Source organism: Oncorhynchus keta, chromosome 14 (assembly GCF_023373465.1).
Source record: "Oncorhynchus keta strain PuntledgeMale-10-30-2019 chromosome 14, Oket_V2, whole genome shotgun sequence".
NCBI lineage: Eukaryota > Metazoa > Chordata > Actinopteri > Salmoniformes > Salmonidae > Oncorhynchus > Oncorhynchus keta.
The window spans coordinates 48275850-48294415 of NC_068434.1; the positions used below are offsets into that span (position 1 = coordinate 48275850).

An 18566-nucleotide genomic window follows, 5' to 3' on the forward strand; every position below is an offset into this window, starting at 1 on the left:
AGATTCTAGAGTTTGTCCCCCTGGTCCCCTTCAGGGCTAGAGTCCAAAATGGGTCCTCCATCCATTATGTTAGTTTTTGGGCTATGTTCAGCTAAAACAATTTGGCTAATCTATATTTCCAAGTTGAAGAACAAGGGTCATTCAATTCATTGGAAAGACTGAAAATCTGATAGGCCATATCTTTACATTAAAAAACAAAGTCTAATTGCATTATCAATAGTAGAAAGCAATGGGTTAGAAGAGGCCTACATAACCAACCCATAAAGTAAAATGCAACATCAATTTATCACTCTAACATTGATTTATCCTGCAGTAAATGTTGTTCAATTAGTAATATAAATTGTTTTCTTCTTTTAATAACTCTGAAGGGCAAAGTAATCTAAAAGTAACCGGAAGTAATCCGATTACAATATTGAGTTTGGGTAATCCAAAAGTTACGTTAATGATTACAATTTTGGAAAGGTAACTAGTAACTGTAACGGACTACATTTAGAAATTTACCTACTTAACCCTGCCTCCCAACACACACACGCGGCATCTCACTGTACTTGTGCATCCTTTACCTCACTGTCAATCAATGTTGTCTCATCAAACAGGTGGGCTCTACAGCTGCCAGAGTAAGACTGTCCCAGTCTCACTCCCCTAACTCTACTAGACATCATCAGCTCCACTGCTACTTTTAATTAAAGGCCTGAGTCCCATTGACAGTCTAATCACATCCTATCACAACATCAACACTACCGCATTACATAAAACACTATTTCTGGCATTCTGGATTGTTCTCTTCTCTCCTCCTTTTTAGCTCTCTCTATATAGCTCATGCTCCCCCCCCTCTCTCTCTGTAGTTCTGTCTAGCTCTCTCTCTCTACAAACAATGCACACAAATCTGCAGTGAATTTTAAATAGAGGCTTGACTTCCACTAATTTCTGAAGGAATTGGAAGCAAGCAGAGAGAGAGAGAGAGAGAGAGAGAGAGAGAGAGAGAGAGAGAGAGAGAGAGAGAGAGAGAGAGAGAGAGAGAGAGAGAGAGAGAGAGAGAGAGAGAGAGAGAGAGAGAGAGAGAGAGAGAGAGAGAGAGAGAGAGAGAGAGAGAGAGAGAGAGAGAGCGACAGAGAGAGAGAGAGAGAGAGAGAGAGCGAGAGATAGAGAGAGAGATAGAGAGAGAGATAGAGAGACAGAGAGAGAGATAGAGAGCGACAGAGAGAGAGAGAGAGAGCGAGAGAGAGCGACAGAGAGAGAGAGAGAGAGATAGAGAGCGAGAGAGAGAGCGACAGAGAGAGAGCGACAGAGAGAGAGCGACAGAGAGAGAGCGACGACAGAGAGCGACAGAGAGCGACAGAGAGCGACAGAGAGCGACAGAGAGCGACAGAGAGCGAGAGAGAGCGAGAGAGAGAGAGAGAGAGAGAGAGAGAGAGCGAGAGAGAGAGAGCGAGAGAGAGCGAGAGAGAGCGAGAGAGAGCGAGAGAGAGCGAGAGAGAGAGAGAGAGAGAGAGAGAGAGAGAGAAAAAGGAAGACAGAATGAAAGACGAGAGGATAATGCAGCACTCACAATTTATTTTCCTCTGCTTTTCTCCTTCATTCCTACACAGTATCCCATTCCTCTTTCCATCTTCCTCAATTGATATAGAAACTAATTTTTACCAGCATATAGATAGCTAAATTTGCAAATTCATCAGTTTACTAGGTACATCGGGCAGCACGATAATCACATGGGCCCTGTTTCCCAAAAGCATCTTAAGGCTAAGTTCATCGCTAGAACCTTCATATGAGCATCATTAAATCTCTGAGCTATTTCCCAAAAATAGGGCTGTGGCGGTAATAACATTTTGTCAGTCGGTTATTGTCATGCAAATAACTGCCGGTCTCACGGTAATTGACCGTTAATTAGCAAATACGTAAAGCCATGAAGCCGACAGCTGTAGGCTATTTTGCGCAAGGGAGCAGAGCATGAGCATGATATTTGTTCCTTTCACGCTGAGTGGTTATGGAAAGAGAGAGCTGAGAAAAAAAAATCTTCTTCGTTTGTTTGCTTGCCGTTTGAGGTGAAGAACACATTACTTTGAGAAGCTCCACAGCTTAACAATAAATCCATTATTTTAGGTACAGTAGGTCTAAAATAAATATTATGACATGAAGAAAATTTCAGAAGAACAGAATAGCATTTTCAGAGTCGTCCTTGTGTCAGGCCCTGATCTGGCTATGCCATAAGAACAATACAATTGAATATAGGTGAATAAAATAGAAAGGATATTTTTCCCCAAACAATTTCAGAGGGAATGATGCACATACGGCTATTCTGTGTTGAGCGGTTAACAAAGGAACAGGGGCCGGATCCACAAAGCATTACTTCCGAGAAAACTTAAGAAGCTGCTTAAGAAAACAAAAAAGAAGTTCATAAAATAGTTTGTAAATGCAATTCCTCATAAATATCTTTCTTAAGAACTTCGTAAATATCTTCTTATGTGGCATTGACATTAGTGATGTGCTTGAAACTAATAAATACGCCTATGTGACAGGGATGATAGGATTTGGCCCACTATAATAAAGTGTTGATATTTACATTTTATTACATTTATTTTTGTTTCTTGATGTCTCGAGAATAAAAATGTTTTAGTTGGCTAACGAACCCTTTACACACAAACCAAAAAACATCATTTTTCACACATTATAGCCCATCAGACTAATGTTAGCTACTGTACATCAAAACCAAACATGGATAACCAAGGAAAGCACAATAAAAACTTCAGTAAACAAGAACTTGAAGTGATGGTGGAGGAAATAGCAGCCAGGAAAAGGTTGCTGTTGGGTAGACTTGATAACTGCAGGTTACCTGCAGAGACCAAAAAGAGAGGATGGGCGAGAGTGGCCGAGTCGGTCTCTGCCATCGGGGGTATGGCAAGGGACAGTGACACCGTAAAAAGGTCAATATAATGTTGTCTTTATATATACTAAATAATATGTGCGGAATTAGTTTGGATTTAGAATGGGCCGTTAATCATGCACCTGTCGGAACAAGGGCAGTGGGAAAAAAGACGTAATCCGTATGCACTTGAATAGCAAATGGAGGACGCTTTTCCCGCGGTTCACTTTTCATGCCAGCCAGGTAGGCTACTCCGGTTGTAAAGAGAAGCAATGTGCTTAACCTCTTGAACCTCTGGGGGCAGTATTTCATTTTTGGATGAAAAACGTTCCCGTTTTAAACAAGATATTTTGTCACGAAAGAAAACACTCTGCCATTTCCAAAACTGCAAAGATATTTTCTGTGAGTGCCACAGAACTAATGCTGCAGGTGAAACCAAGATGAAATTTCATACAGGAAGTGAGCCAGATTTTGGAGGCGCTGTGTTCCAATGTCTCCTTATATGGCTGTGAATGCGCAAGGAATGAGCCTACACTTTCTGTTGTTTCCCCAAGGTGTTTGCAGCATTGTGACGTATTTGTAGGCATATCATTGGAAAATTGACCATAAGAGACTACATTTACCAGGTGTCCGCTCGGTGTCCTCCGTCGAAACTATTGCGCAATCTCCGGGTGCGTGCATTTTTCGATTTTGAACAGAGGAGAAACCAAACTGCCACGAGTGATTTATCATTGAATAGATATGTGAAAAACACCTTGAGGATTGATTCTAAACAACGTTTGCCATGTTTCTGTCGATATTATGGAGTTAATTTTGAAAAAAGTTTGCGTTGTACTGACTGAATTTACGTTTTTTTTTTTTGCCAAACGTGATGAATAAAACGGAGCGATTTCTCCTACACAAATAATATTTTTGGAAAAACTGAACATTTGCTATCTAACTGAGAGTCTCCTAATTGAAAACATCCGAAGTTCTTCAAAGGTAAATGATTTTATTTGAATGCTATTCTTGTTTTTGTGAAAATGCTGCCTGCTGAATGCTAGGCTTAATGCTATGCTAGCTATCAATACTCTTACACAAATGCTTGTGTAGCTATGGTTGAAAAGCATTTTTTGAAAATCTGAGATGACAGCGTTGTTAACAAAAGGCTAAGCTTGTGAGCCAATATATTTATTTCATTTCATTTGCGATTTTCATGAATAGTTAACGTTGCGTTATGGTAATGAGCTTGAGGCTATAATTACGCTCCCGGATACGGGATTGCTCGTCGCAACAGGTTAATATGTGAAAAGTTGAGAAATAAATATAGTAGGCCAATAGAATGCTGATGGGATCCTCTTTTTAATAGGTGCCATCAAATCTGTTTTCTCACGCAATTGCAATTTTTCCATCCACTATAGAACAGACCAGAGCCTTCTATCTGAATAACTAGAAGCTTCTGGAACACTTTCAGAAAGCTTAGACAGACTCTAGAATGGAAGTGGTCGGAGCTGCAGAACAACCACTGAGTTGCAGTCATAGACAAACATATTTAGCCCTCTTTGTTTTTACATACATCATTGGTTGCAGTTACATTCACTCTCAGATCGCTCAGATAGATTCCATAAAATGAGAGAAAGTAGAATTCCATGGCGTTTTGCCCCAACCTGTAAACCCAAAAGTCATGCGGTTCTTAAACCCTGTAGAGCAAGGGTAGGAAACCCTGTTCCTGGACTACCATAGGTACTGCAGGATTTTGTTCCAACTAGCACCACACCTGACCAACTGAGCTAATTGATAGGTTCAGTGATTGACTAAATTCAACACACTTGGTCTTCCAGATCGGTTAAATCGGCACTCCTTCGGCACTCCAGGACCAGGGTTGCTTACCCGTGCTGTAGAGGAAGCAAGAAGGCTCCTTACCTTGCCACAAATTACAGAAGCAAGAAGGAAGGAAGGAAGGAAGGAAGGAAAGAGTGGAGGAAGAGATTAAGAGAAAGAAGACAATGGATCATATTGGTTAATACCCATTAAGAATGGTCACTTACATTCCTGTAAATAGCAGGCCCTACAGGAAGAAGCAAGGATGGAGGCTGATTTGTAAAAACCATAGCCTGTCTGTCTGTCTGTCTGTCTGTCTGTCTGTCTGTCTGTCTGTCTGTCTGTCTGTCTGTCTGTCTGTCTGTCTGTCTGTCTGTCTGTCTTGTGCCACTCTGTATATGTCTGTCTGTCTTGTGCCAGTCTGTATTGTGCCACTCTGTATATGTCTGTCTGTCTTGTGCCAGTCTGTATTGTGCCATTCTGTATATGTCTGTCTGTCTTGTGCCTGTCTGTCTGTCTTGTGCCAGTCTGTAAGCATCCCGATGAAGGCATCAAGCCAGAATCATTTTGGTTTTTCATAAGAAGAAACATTTCAGTGAACTTCTATTTGCCTCTAGGGAGGCTAACTGTATCCTGCGTATCCCGAGCATCTGTCTCTGTCTCTGTCTCTCTAGTGGAGGAGGAGTAGATCTAATGTAGAGAGACAGACAGGTCAGTATGAAGTTGCAATATTTGATTAGTCTTGTGGAGACAGTGGGAAGTGGTGAGGACAGCAAAGCTGATTGCATCAGCTCTATCCGTATGTTATAAACATGATATAGACTCAATTGAATAGTTAGCCAATGCTAGTATTGCTGAACATACAGGACAGTAGCCAACAATGACAATGTACTTCGAAGACTGATGGAATCTTTCCCTACACTAGACTGTGTAGTGGGTATTCTGTAGCATTTTTATTCATCAACTGTGGTGCAATTACACACTCAACTACTGGCAAACTATCATCCTTCTGTTGTTATGTTGTACGCAAACTTTGGATTGTTACAGGTATAGAAAAACAGTTTTCATGAGAAGCCCCAACCTTGCATCTTTCACTATGTTAACCACGCATCATATCCCTGCAACCCCCTGTGTTAGAATGCATGCACCAGTCCAGTGCCCCATGCAGCATTCACCGACAGCACATGGGCCGTTCCATCCTTAAAAATGACAGGGGGGGGGAAACTTTCCCAGTGTTATTAACAGAGAAACATTGAGGAGAGAGGTAGAGCAGGGGAACAAGGAAGGAAATAGAGGAATTCAATGAAAAGAGGCAAATGAAGATGGGACTGAAGCTGTATGGAATGGTGTGTTAGCAGGAACATGAATGAGAGAGAAAGAGAGATCATAAAGGGAGAAGAAGGACAGATCTTGTTGGGTCAGGCATGCTCCACTGTGCTGCTATGTGCAGTGAAGGAATGGGGAGATGGAGCAGGAGAGGAGGAATAGCATGTGAGTGGAGAGGAAGAGGCCAGGTGGCCAATGAGGTGTGGCGATGGAAGTGGCATGCTCTGAACACCCATGCTAGGAGGAAAGGAGAGAGGACGAGAAGAGAAACGAGGGAGGGAGTGAGGAGGGTAGCACCCCCAGGTGTGCCAGGCTACCTTGTTCCACCAGCCCAGTGGTGGAGCCCGCTGCCGCGGATGCAGCTGCCGCAGCGGCAGTGATACTGATTGGAGCGGTGGAGCGACAGCCGACTGTTTGGTGTCCCACACACACAGTCGCCACAGAGAAAGAGGGGGCAGAATAGTAGAGAGAAGGGAAGAGGAAGAGGAGGAGGTTGGAGGGATAGAGGGAAGAGAAGTAAGGAAGAAATGGAGAGAAGGAAACAAATATGGTTCATTAGTCCAAAAGAGAGGCGGATTAATAGAGCACACAGAGGAACACAATATCTTCCTGACATAGAAGTCCAAGTTCAAGTTCTCCCAATGTAGGTTATTTTCCTCTATACTGTACACATCACTGCCACCAACACACTGAAATAAAGCATCAAATGAGTTCATTGCGAAGTGACTAATAGGGATGAACACAGCTAGTGATACATCTAACACCATCATCCAATACCCGACTGGAACCGTTCATAAGGGTTAGAAGGAGATGTCAAGGATACTGAAGCCATTTCACTTCTCTTGTCGGACCCTCTCTCTTTCCATCCCTTCTAACACTCCCTCCCATCTCACCTCTCATTCTCTCTTTCACATCCTACTCCATCTCCTAACCCTTCTCCACCCTCTCCCTTATCTACAGATGTAGGATCTTCATTTGAGCCAGTTTGTTACAGCGGGAAAATAATCCTGCAGCAACCGGAAATGTGAATTATTAATGTGTGCTATACTTAATGAACATTTTTGTAGTGGTTGATGCATTTTTTGGAAGGGAAAACCAATGTTGAAATTACAAACTTCAGAAGCCTTTTTAAACCTCAAATACACTACAAGTTTTACATTTCTTCCAGCAACAGGGTAATCAAATTAAGATCCTACATCTGTATCTCCCCCTTTCTCTCGTCTCTCCTTTTCACTCACATCTCCCTTTCCCTCATCCATCATTCTCCTCTCCTTTTTCTACCTTATCCATCAACCCGTCTCCCCTTGCTCTCCCTCAACCATCTCTCTGTCTCTCATATCCATCTCTTCTCTGTGATTCATCCCTGGATGACCGAACTCTAATAATGGCTCCTCTTCCTGAGGAGATGAGGGTGTTGGAGTGGGGATGCGGCACACAGGTGTGTGTGTGCGTGCTTGTGTCTGTAGGTGTGTGTGTGGATAAAGCCGGGGGAGGACCTCAGATCATTTTACAATTTAAGGCCTGCTGTTACGATCAGAGTGACTCATGTTCACTGAAGCACCGACCTCCCAGAGAGACAGACCGACCGACATGCTGCTGATTGTGTAGCATATGAAAACGAGTTATATACTGTTGAAAAATGCACGTGTTTGCTACATTTGCTACTGGACTCAACTTCTCATCTCCAAATAGCTGCCACATTGTGTGCATCTTGTCAGTGGCCTTTAACCCCTTGACTTTAGGGAGGGTTAGCTGATCTTGACTCTGTGCCTAAGGGCAACTTCTAGCCAGAGCCCCACACCCTTGCAGGTTCCACACGAAGTAAAGAGTAGGTGTGCGTGTTGATGCAACACTTACCAGAGAAGTTCCGTGAAACCAGCATAGCCGTGAGCACGGCCCCCTGAGAGAGGAGAAGAAGAGAGGAAAGGGTAGGGAAGGAGAAAAGAGGAGAGGAAAGGAGAAAAGAGGAGAGGAAAGGGTAGGGAAGGAGAAAAGAGGAGAGGAAAGGGTAGGGAAGGAGAAAAGAGGAGAGGAAAGGGTAGGGAAGGAGAAAAGAGGAGAGGAAAGGGTAGGGAAGGAGAAAAGAGGAGAGGAAAGGGTAGGGAAGGAGAAAAGAGGAGAGGAAAGGGTAGGGAAGGAGAAAAGAGGAGAGGAAAGGGTAGGGAAGGAGAAAAGAGGAGAGGAAAGGGTAGGGAAGGAGAAAAGAGGAGAGGAAAGGGTAGGGAAGGAGAAAAGATGAGAGGAAAGGGTAGGGAAGGAGAAAAGAGGAGAGGTGGTCAAACCAAGACTGCTTTGATACGACAGAGTCATGTCAACAGGCCACACTTCAGATTATAATATTGTGCAAATCTTTTCCATTCATTTGAGATTTAGGCATATAGCTAGTTTCAAGTTTTAATGACAGTGAGATGCCTTTCTTACATGCTCTAAACCCCAAAATTGGGCTAAATAGCTACATAACAGGCTATAGCTATAGAACAAGTGGCATGGAATTGTCTTGACGCAAGAAAATGGTTGAGGTCTGAAAACCACTCACAAATGAACTGAAACGGACACAGAAAACCAAAGTCATCCACTGACCTTGAGTTTCCTCCTGGCATTGAATTTCTTCAGGCACTCCACGGTCTCCTGCCTGTGCATCATGGATGCCACTGTAGAACGTTGCTGTGTGTGAGAGAGACAGAGAGAGAGAGAGACAGGGGGATAAAGAGAGATACACACAGAAAGAGAGAGAGAGAGAGAGAGAGAGAGAGAGAGAGAGAGAGAGAGAGAGAGAGAGAGAGAGAGAAAAGATAGAGGAAATGTAAGTCACATGAGTTAAATCTTTGTGCCTTTGTCTGTATGTATATGAGTGGGTGTTTATCTCTTCTGGATATATTACAATACATAGTGACATGTGTACTTACGCAGACCCATGGGTGTTTGAGGGCCTCCTGGGCGGTGATCCTCTTGGCAGGGTTAATGGTCAACATCTGGTTAATCAGGTTCTTAGCCTCTGGAGTGACTGTGTCCCACTCTGGGGAGGGAAACTACACACACGCACACACACACACACACACACACACACACACACACACACACACACACACACACACACACACGGGCTTGATCAGGTTCTAGGCTTCTGGACTCTCCATTCGTCTATATAATACTCTAACATTGAAAAGTATTACAGTGGTAATCAATCAAATTCTATCAGCAATGTTTCAAATGTTCCACTGCTCTGAACAGGTCCCAGGTGAGTGCACTCGCTGGCCAAACAATTACATTGAACAATCAATTATATAACTAAGTACCAGGCAGAAGAGAAAGCCAGCAGACACACAGCCAGCGGAATACCCCGGGTAAATATACTGGGTACTCCTCTCTATATAAGACTGTGTTTATAGACGTGGTGTAAAAGTGTACTCTCTCACCATCCTTACTAAGACAATGTATGTCCTGTATAAATAATGCATTAACAAATAAATATGTAACATCGGGATGTGACGGCAAATTGTCAGCAAGCGATCTGGGACATTGTGTCTTTTAATGATAGGCTTTTGGGGTTCTTAACGTCATCATAGCTCAACGACAATCTCCATGAGATTCTTTCCTGAAATGGGACTAATGTGCTCAAGGTACTGTAGGCACTTTCTCGCTCCTCTAAAACTATTAATGAGGTGATTTAGTTACTTCTAAAAAAAGAAATGGGGGGAGAGGCAGAGAGGAGGCGCTGCGGGGAAGGGAGTGGACGACCGAAATAGGGAAAGAGGGTAAAGTAAGTAAGATGAGGTGTGCAAAAAAGAGAGGGACAGAAAAAGATAGAGAGAAAGAAAGAGAGAACAGGAGAGCAAACAGAGAGCAGTGTGGCAGTAAGAGTGAAGAAGTAGAGGGGAGTGAGGCGAGGAAAAGACAAAAGAAAGAGAGGACACAACAAAAGGAAAGGAGAAAAGGAATAGAGAGTGGGGATGAGGAGAATAGAGAAAATGGAGAGAAGATAGGAGAGGACAGCAGGTAGCAATGGAGAGGAGAGCAGGCCTCGTCCAGATCTTGTATCTCACATCGTATGCCCCTGCTTTTATTTGTTGGTACAGTTTGTGCTGGTCCTCGTCCCAGAAGGGAGGGTAGCCCACCAGCAGGATATACAGAATCACCCCTGAGAAAGAGACAGAGAGAGCGTGAGAGACAGAGAACGAAAGAGAGAGAGAGAGAGAGAGAGAGAGAGAGAGAGAGAGAGAGAGAGAGAGAGAGAGAGAGAGAGAGAGAGAGAGAGAGAGAGAAAACGAGAGAGTGAAACACACAGATGGAGAAAATACAGAATCAGCATTTTTTATGAATATTTACTTTGCTTTTGTGTCCAAGCATTTGTGTCTGGGTGTGAAGGTATATATGTGTGTATAATGTCTGTGTGTGCGTGTTTCTGTGTGCCCAAAAGAGTGTGTGTGTGTGCGTGCTCACGCACGCGTGTGTGTAAATGTGTGAGATGCTCACCGCAGGCCCAGATGTCCACAGGTTTGCCATATGCCTCCTTTCTCAGAACCTCAGGGGACAGGTATCCCGGTGTGCCAGCAAATCCTGCAGCACGACAATACACACACATGCACGCACGCACGCACACACGCACGCACAAACAACTCCAAGCTTAGCACATCACCCCTAGTGGGATGAATGATGAAAGGTTGAGAACATGTTGGTGTAGTACAGTCAGAACCACAGATCTAGGGTCAGAACGTACCAAACCAGGCTTGCTGATCCCCCTGTACCTCGATGGCCAGGCCAAAGTCAGCCAGCTTGACGGCAGCATTCTTGCATTTGCTGGCCAGGAGCAGGTTCTCTGGCTGGGGGAGAGGGGCGCTATGGTTACTCCTGCTTTGAACTATAAGAGAAAGGAGGAGGGGGAGAGACGGAAGACATCCAAACACTCTTGTGGTGTTTGCAACAGTTTATTTACACACATACACAAACAGTAACAGAAAAAACACACAGATGTACCACATGAAAACACACACACCGGAACACCTATAGTTTGCTGTGGTTTAGGGTATATTGGTTTGGGCTGTGGTGTGGGGAGTTGGTGGTGCCCCCCCCTCTCTCTCTCTGTCCCAGATAGAGCAGCCTCATTACTCTCTGTCAGAGGGGGACTCTAATAATGGGCTGCTATCCCCACTGGCCCCTTCTCTCTCTCTGCAAGGCTACTGTGCTGTAGACCTACTGTAGCCTAACTCCACTCTACACAATATAAATGTGTCAGCCTATTCCCTTCCCTTAGTTCCCATTGCTCGGATGTTTGCAGATCTGAAGGGACTGGATAGGTATAATGGATGACTTCTGGCATATTTACTTCACCTAGATAGTTTGTATGATAGAGCGGGAGGCACTATCTAGCTCAGACACACATTCTCTGTTACTTTCCTAGCACACACACACACACACACACACACACACACACACACACACACACACACACACACACACACACACACACACACACACACACACACACACACACACACACACACACACACACACACACACACACACACACCCGCCTGTAGAGAGTGTGTGAGGTATAAACACTGTGTTAACAGTGTCACTGCTGACCCAGCATTGCAGCCTGTCTTCCTCTTTATGTCTCATTATTACACCCCCCCCCCCTCTTCTCCCGCTCTCCCTCATCCCTCCACCTCTCTACCTAACTTGTTTGTAGCCATAATAATACTGACTTATGCATTTTCTTTTTCTTTTTTACCTTTATTTAACTAGTCAGTTAAGAACAAATTCTTATTTTCAATGACGGCCTAGAAACAGTGGGTTAACTGCCTTGTTCAGGGGCAGACCGATAGATTTTTACCTTGTCAGCTCGGGGATTCGAACTTGCAACCTTTCGGTTAATAGTCCAACGCTCTAACCACTTGGCTACCCGCCGCCCCAAATGAGGCAATAACAACAAAACTTGGGCTCTGCGCTGCTCGGAAGCAGAGGAGAGAGAGAGAGAGAACAGAAGGAGAGAGAGAGAAAGAAAGACCTCAAAAGAGAGAGAAGGAGGAAGAGAGAAAAAGAGAATGAAAGCGAGACAGGGAAAGAGATAGAAGAGAGCGAGAGAAAGAGAGCGAGTGAGTGAAGGGAGAGATAGAGAGAAACAGCAAAAAAGAGAGCGAAGGAGTGGGAAGAGAGAGAAAGAGAGTGAGGGCAAGGGAGAACGAACGAGAGAGGAACTGTAATCCTGAGGCGGTTACCTTACTTGGTGTCATACTTGGTGTCATCTCCCCCTCAGCCACATCACAGCCTTAACTCCCGTATCTTGCCTCATTTGCACTCACTGTATATATACTTTTTGTTTTCTTTTGTTCAACTGTATTATTGACTATGTTTTGTTTATTCCATGTCTAACTCTGTGTTATTGTTTTGTGTCGAATTGCTATGCTTTATCTTGGCCAGGTCGCAGTTGCAAATGAGAACTTGTTCTCAACTAGCCTACCTGGTTAAATAAAGGTGAAATGAAAAACAAATATGATTCAGTGTTTACTCATTTCTATGGAGAAAGTTCAAATTTGCCAACACTGCAAGCACTAGGATAATCCCTGCTATGATTGTGGGTGGATTTCAGATGAACTACAAGCACTAGGATAATCCCTGCTATGATTGTGGGTGGATTTCAGATGAACTACAAGCACTAGGATAATCCCTGCTATGATTGTGGGTGGATTTCAGATGAACTACAAGCACTAGGATAATCCCTGCTATGATTGTGGGTGGATTTCAGATTAACTACAAGCACTAGGATAATCCCTGCTATGATTGTGGGTGGATTTCAGATTAACTACAAGCACTAGGATAATCCCTGCTATGATTGTGGGTGGATTTTAGATTAACTACAAGCACTAGGATAATCCCTGCTATGATTGTGGGTGGATTTCAGATTAACTGCAAGCTTCCAAAAAATAGATTTCAATATCCAAACACACAATGTCCAGGCCACGCACACAAACACACAATGTCCAGGCCACGCGCACAAACACACAATGTCCAGGCCACGCGCACAAACAAACAATGTCCAGGCCACGCGCACAAACACACAGAAATTCAACATGCGCAGACAGACAAACATCTTTCTCTGCACATCGCATAATAGCAGCCCTCTGCAGCAACACACAAGTTCCTTCCCGCCCTTCCTCCTTCCCTCCACACACACACACACACACAATAAAGTGGGTTAGGTGAGGGAATGCGAGTGTGAGAGATTGCGGTGCTGGAGAGCAGTGAGGGCCTGTGTGTGGGTGTTTGGGATGGAACGATTCCCAGCTCTCTCTCTCGCTCTCTCTCTCTCTCTCTCCCTCTCTCTTTCTCCATCTTTCCTTTCGCAGGAGTAGAGTGGGAGCTGTTTCAACATTCCAGACATGGCTCTATCTGCTTAGATTCCTTCTGAAGGAGTGGAGGAGAGGAGAGGAGAGAGAGAAGAGATGCAGCCAGACAGACAGGCCTCCATTGAAATGGCACTCCAATTGTGAAACCAGAGATTGGGTTAAGTCATTTAGCCTAATTTCTCTGTTTTGGGACTTTAGAAGAAACATATCAACAGAACAGTGTGCCTTCTTTGTAGTCGTGCTTTACTTTTCACACTATTCAGTTATTCATAACTGTTTGGTGGTCCTAATTTGATTTGTTATTTGCTGATTCGCGCTTCCAAGATGGGAGTGTTCTTCTCGCCACTCAGACACTCCCAGAGGTCCTCAGTCATATCACACTATGGCCTACTGGGTGAATTGCCCCAGTACTGCCGGACTGTAACCTGATAGGTGTGGCCGCTAAATAAAAAAAATAGCCACAACAGTTCTGATAAACACAACACTACTTGAAGAGGAATGCTGCCACAGCCCGGGGGCCTGGGCATGCCACTGGCATTAGCATAAAAGTTCAATTCCATGGAATCCAACATGAATTTACATTGGGATGCAGTCGCAACCACAAGTCTCACAAAACCCCATTTTGGACGAGACCGACTTTATGACCAAAGTGATCCTCTTTACACTTTGTAGTCAATGTTGACAGTATAACACATGTTTATGACTCAAAAATATGGCAGAAAGTGTTCAAAGTAGTCCTTGTGCAAAGAGTTCTATGGTTTATTTAACTTTGCAATCATTGGTTTTTATTTTACATACATTTTTAAGTGAATAATCGGAGTCTCAGCATCACTCTGTTACTGTGGAATTGGCCAGACACTACAGCGGCAGACTAGCATCATGCAAAACAAGGTATAGCTATAATATAATAATAGTTATAATAACACACAAGCTTGCTCACAGACCCCCAAGTATACACACAGACACACAGGACAGAACAGGAAAGGACTGCCCTGACCGCAAGCCAATCACAGTCGACTCAGTAAACGGCAACCGCTTCTGTTGCGGTAGTTTCATCTATAAATACAGTCTCACTGGAAGCTATACAACTCCATTGGAAGCACCATAGAGACAAATCAATTGGACAAAGCGATTGCCATTTAGAAATCCATAGGCTATTGGGAAACAGAATAACATGGGGATAATTTTAATACAGCAGCCTAGGCTGAAGAGTAGAGAAACAAACCCTGTTCCAAGGGAGGGCCGGCATAGTACAGCATGGCATAGCATAGCTTAGCAAAGCATAGCAGAGCCATCAGTCAGCTGGCGTAACAAGCACGCATACTGGCATTCTCCACAGACTAGGAGAGGTGCTGTTTCAACAACAGGAGAGAGATAGGGGAGCAGCATTTGGCAGGACATAACCAGATAGGCCAAAGGTCACAGAACACATGGTGCAGAGAGAGACGGTGCTAAAGTAGGCGGAGAATCTGACCTGAAAACAGGAGACTGACCATGGCCAACTGACTGCTTTTGATTGCTTTTTAATATGCAAACTAATGGGTAGGCCTGACAAGCTACAGCATAACAGAAGAGACAAAATACTTATCTAAAGCTACAATCCAAACAGTGATGCTGGAAAACGTCACTTACACCAACACACGAATAGAGGATAGACACACCTATACACACACTGGACACACGCTGAACGGGCAACAGTTACACACACGCACACATTGGACACACACAGGAGACAACATACAGGCAGTAAGGTGATACCTGTCACTCACCTTCAGGTCTCGGTGCACCACGCCCATTTGATGGCAGTGTAGCACCGCCTCCAGGATCTGCTGGATGCAATGACTGCATGCAAACACCAGGGGGCGCATGTTAGTCTGAACAGCATTGCTACATTCCCGTGCAAAGGCCAGGGGATGGGGGGGATGGGGGTGGGGGACTTCTATCACACAGACACACCTTCTTGCGGCCCATGGCCAAGTTAATCGCCCAATGGTTTGGCAATAAGAGTGACCAATAATCTAAAAGATTTGCTACCAATTAGGTGACCAACAATCTAAAAGAATTGTATAGATGTGAGCAATATGGTGGTGCCTTGTGGATTGGAGTTCCCACCATATAACTGGTCTTCACCCATCCAATAAATGAAAGATCAATGGTCAACTTTCAAGTAAAAAGGAGAAGTCAACATCAAATGTATGACGATTTCATGAAAAGGTATGAGCATTTATGAACATGGATCCATGTGGGGAGGAGACAGACATATGGTAGGAGGCCAGGTACATGTGTGCATAGATAGGTAGCATTTATATTATCGTGATCCAACACAGGGAGGTGTGCTGCTGCATGCACACGCGTGTTGGGTTGGAGGGGCTGTGTGAGAGAGAGGGAGTGTGTTGAGATGCAGGAGTGTGAGTGTGTGTGTGTGTGTGTGTGTGTGTGTGTGTGTGTGTGTGTGTGTGTGTGTGTGTGTTTTTTGGGGGGAAAGGGAGGGTAAAAAAGGTTCAGTGGTTGGTTGGGTTCTTTGTCTGTCAAGCAAAATGCCAGATAAAAGTAGAAAAACGACTTAAATTCTAAGAGCCAACTCGAAGTAAAACAATCTGCAGTGTGTAGTTATTTCAATCTGTTGATGCAATATACTTATCTAGCAGCGACACCTACAGAAGATGTGTGTTGAAATAGACTGCAGTAAATCATTATTTGTGTCTAAAATATACAGTACATAGAATATAGACTTTTCAGTATGCAGTAAAGAAATGATATACTGTCTATGAGATATAATGACACGAAGTGAGAGAGAGAGAAAGAAGAGAAGAAGAGAGCACAAAGAGAGGAATATTAGAGCTTAAACAAGGGAGAAATAGAGTTTGAGAAAGAGGGAAGGAAAGAAAGAGAGGATATTATGGGAGTGTATTGGTGTCAGCGAGCTAGCTGATTTACTCCGGCTTGGACCGGCCTGGCAGTAAAGTTCAGGGCTATATATTACGATCCCTAGTCTTCTCCAAATGAATAAATACTAGCCAGGTCATATCCGCAGGCAGCACAGTGTGTCAAATTAAATTTTATTGGTCACATACACGTGTTTAGCAGATGTTAATGCGAGTGTAGGGGGGAGGGGTGTGTGTGTCTTTTCTCATAGACAAAGATATCTACCTACAGTTGAAGTCGGAAGTTTACATACACTTAGGTTGGAGTAATTAAAAGTTGTTTTTCATCCACTCCACTAATTTCTTGTTAACAAACAGATTATTTCACTGATAATTCACTGTATCACACTTCCAGTGGGTCAGAAGTTTACATACATTAAGTTGACTGTGCCTTTAAACAGCTTGGAAAATTCCAGAAAATGGTGTACCTGTGTACCTGTGGATGTATTTCAAGGCCTAACGTCTGGTTCATCCTTGGGAGCAATTTACAAACACCTGAAGGTACCACGTTCATCTGTACAAACAGTACTACGCAAGTATAAACACCATGGGACCACGCAGCCGTCACACCATGCTCTGTCTCCGAGAAATTAACGTACTTTGGTGCGAAAAGTGCAAATCAATCCCAGAACAACAGCAAAGGACTCTGTGAAGATGCTGGGGGAAACAGGTGCAAAAGTATCTATATCCACAGTAAAAAGAGTTCTATATCGACATAACCTGAAAGGCCGCTCAGCAAAGAAGAAGCCACTGCTCCAAAACCGCCATAAAAAAAGCCAGACTACGGTTTGCAACTCCATATGGGGACAAAGATCATACTTTTTGGAGAAATGTCCTCTGGTCTGATGAAAGAAAAATATAAATGTTTGGCCATAATGACCATCATTATGTTTAGAGGAAAAAGGGGGAGGCTTGCAAGCCAAAGAACACCATGCCAACCATGAAGCACGAGTGTGGCAGCATCATGTTGTGGGGGTGCTTTGCTGCAGGAGGGACTGGTGCACTTCACAAAATAGATGGCATCATGAGGATGGAAATTATGTGGATATATTGAAGCAACATCTCAAGACATCAGTCAGGAAGTTAAAGCTTGGTCGCAAATGGGTCTTCCAAATGGACAATGACCCCAAGCATACTTCCAAAGTTGTGGCAAAATGGCTTAAGGACAACAAAGTCAAGGTATTGGAGTGGCCATCACAAAGCCCTGACCTCAATCCTATAGACAATTTCGTGGCAGAACTGAAAAAGCTGGTGCGAGCAAGGAGGCCTACAAACCTGACTCGGTTACACCAGCACTGTCAGGAGGAATGGGCCAAAATTCACCCAACTTATTGTGGGAAGCTTGTGGATGGCTACCCGAAACGTTTGACAATTAAACCATTTAAAGGCAATGCTACCAAATACTAATTGAGTGCATGTTAACTTCTGACCCACTGGGAATGTGATGAAAGAAATAAAAGTTGATATAAATAATTCTCTCTACTATTATTCTGACATTTCACATTCATAAAATAAAATGGTGATCCTAACTGACCTAAGACCAGGAATTTTTACTAGGATTAAATTTCAGTAATTGTTTAAAAAAAACTGAGTAAATGTATTTGGCTAAAGTGTATGTAAACTTCCGACTTCAACTGTACATATTGTTGTCTCTACCTTCCTGCCCTTTGTGCTGTTGTCCGTGCCCAATAATGTTTGTACCATGTTTTGTGCTGTTACCATGTTGTGTTGCTACATGTTGTTGTCATGTTGTGTTTTTACCATGCTGTGTTGTCGTGTGTTGCTGCCATGCTATGTTGTTGTCTTCGGTCTATCTTTGTGTGTGCTGTGATCACGACATCTTGTCGTGATGTGTGTTTTGTCCTATGTTTATATATTTTTATTTATTTTTAATCCAGCCCCTGTCCCCGCAGGAGGCCTTTTGCCTTTTGGTAGGCCATCATTGTAAAGAAGAATTTGTTCGTCATTATCATTTATAAACGCTGCGTATGCACAAAATATGTGCCAAAACATGCGTGTGCCAGTTTTCATGCACAAGTTAGCATTTATAAAAACTGAACTTGACGTGAGAATGTGCTTATCCTCCCGAAAACTTCAGACCATGCGTACGCACAGTTTCTACTGGTTGAAATATTGCATTGCAAGAAGGCAAAAGAAGCCTAGTAGTAGCCTTGTGTAAATGGGAAATATATGTTGACACTCTTATTCATGCAAAAAAACAGATAGCTAAATATAATCAGATGTAATCATTTGCCATTAGTGAGAAGAGCAAATATCTATTTATTTTATCTTTGCATTGGAAAATAATTC

General features: G+C 43.5%; 1 protein-coding gene across 50 annotated transcripts in view; it reads right to left on the reverse strand.

Annotated features, from left to right (window-relative positions):
* Positions 1–18566, reverse strand: part of camk2b1 (calcium/calmodulin-dependent protein kinase (CaM kinase) II beta 1) — a 91845-nt gene that overhangs the window by 30620 nt on the left and 42659 nt on the right. For 29 of the 50 annotated variants that reach the window (XM_052461858.1, XM_052461848.1, XM_052461866.1 and 26 more), the window contains 8 exons: positions 15102–15174; positions 10704–10806; positions 10460–10543; positions 10030–10124; positions 8893–9015; positions 8567–8650; positions 7844–7886; positions 6304–6396 (listed from right to left, as the gene is read on the reverse strand). In XM_052461858.1, coding sequence (XP_052317818.1) covers positions 6304–6396; positions 7844–7886; positions 8567–8650; positions 8893–9015; positions 10030–10124; positions 10460–10543; positions 10704–10806; positions 15102–15174 — 698 coding nt within the window. The remainder of the gene's footprint in view (positions 1–6303; positions 6397–7843; positions 7887–8566; positions 8651–8892; positions 9016–10029; positions 10125–10459; positions 10544–10703; positions 10807–15101; positions 15175–18566) is intronic. The other 21 variants (XM_052461860.1, XM_052461882.1, XM_052461873.1 and 18 more) reach the window with 3 other exon arrangements.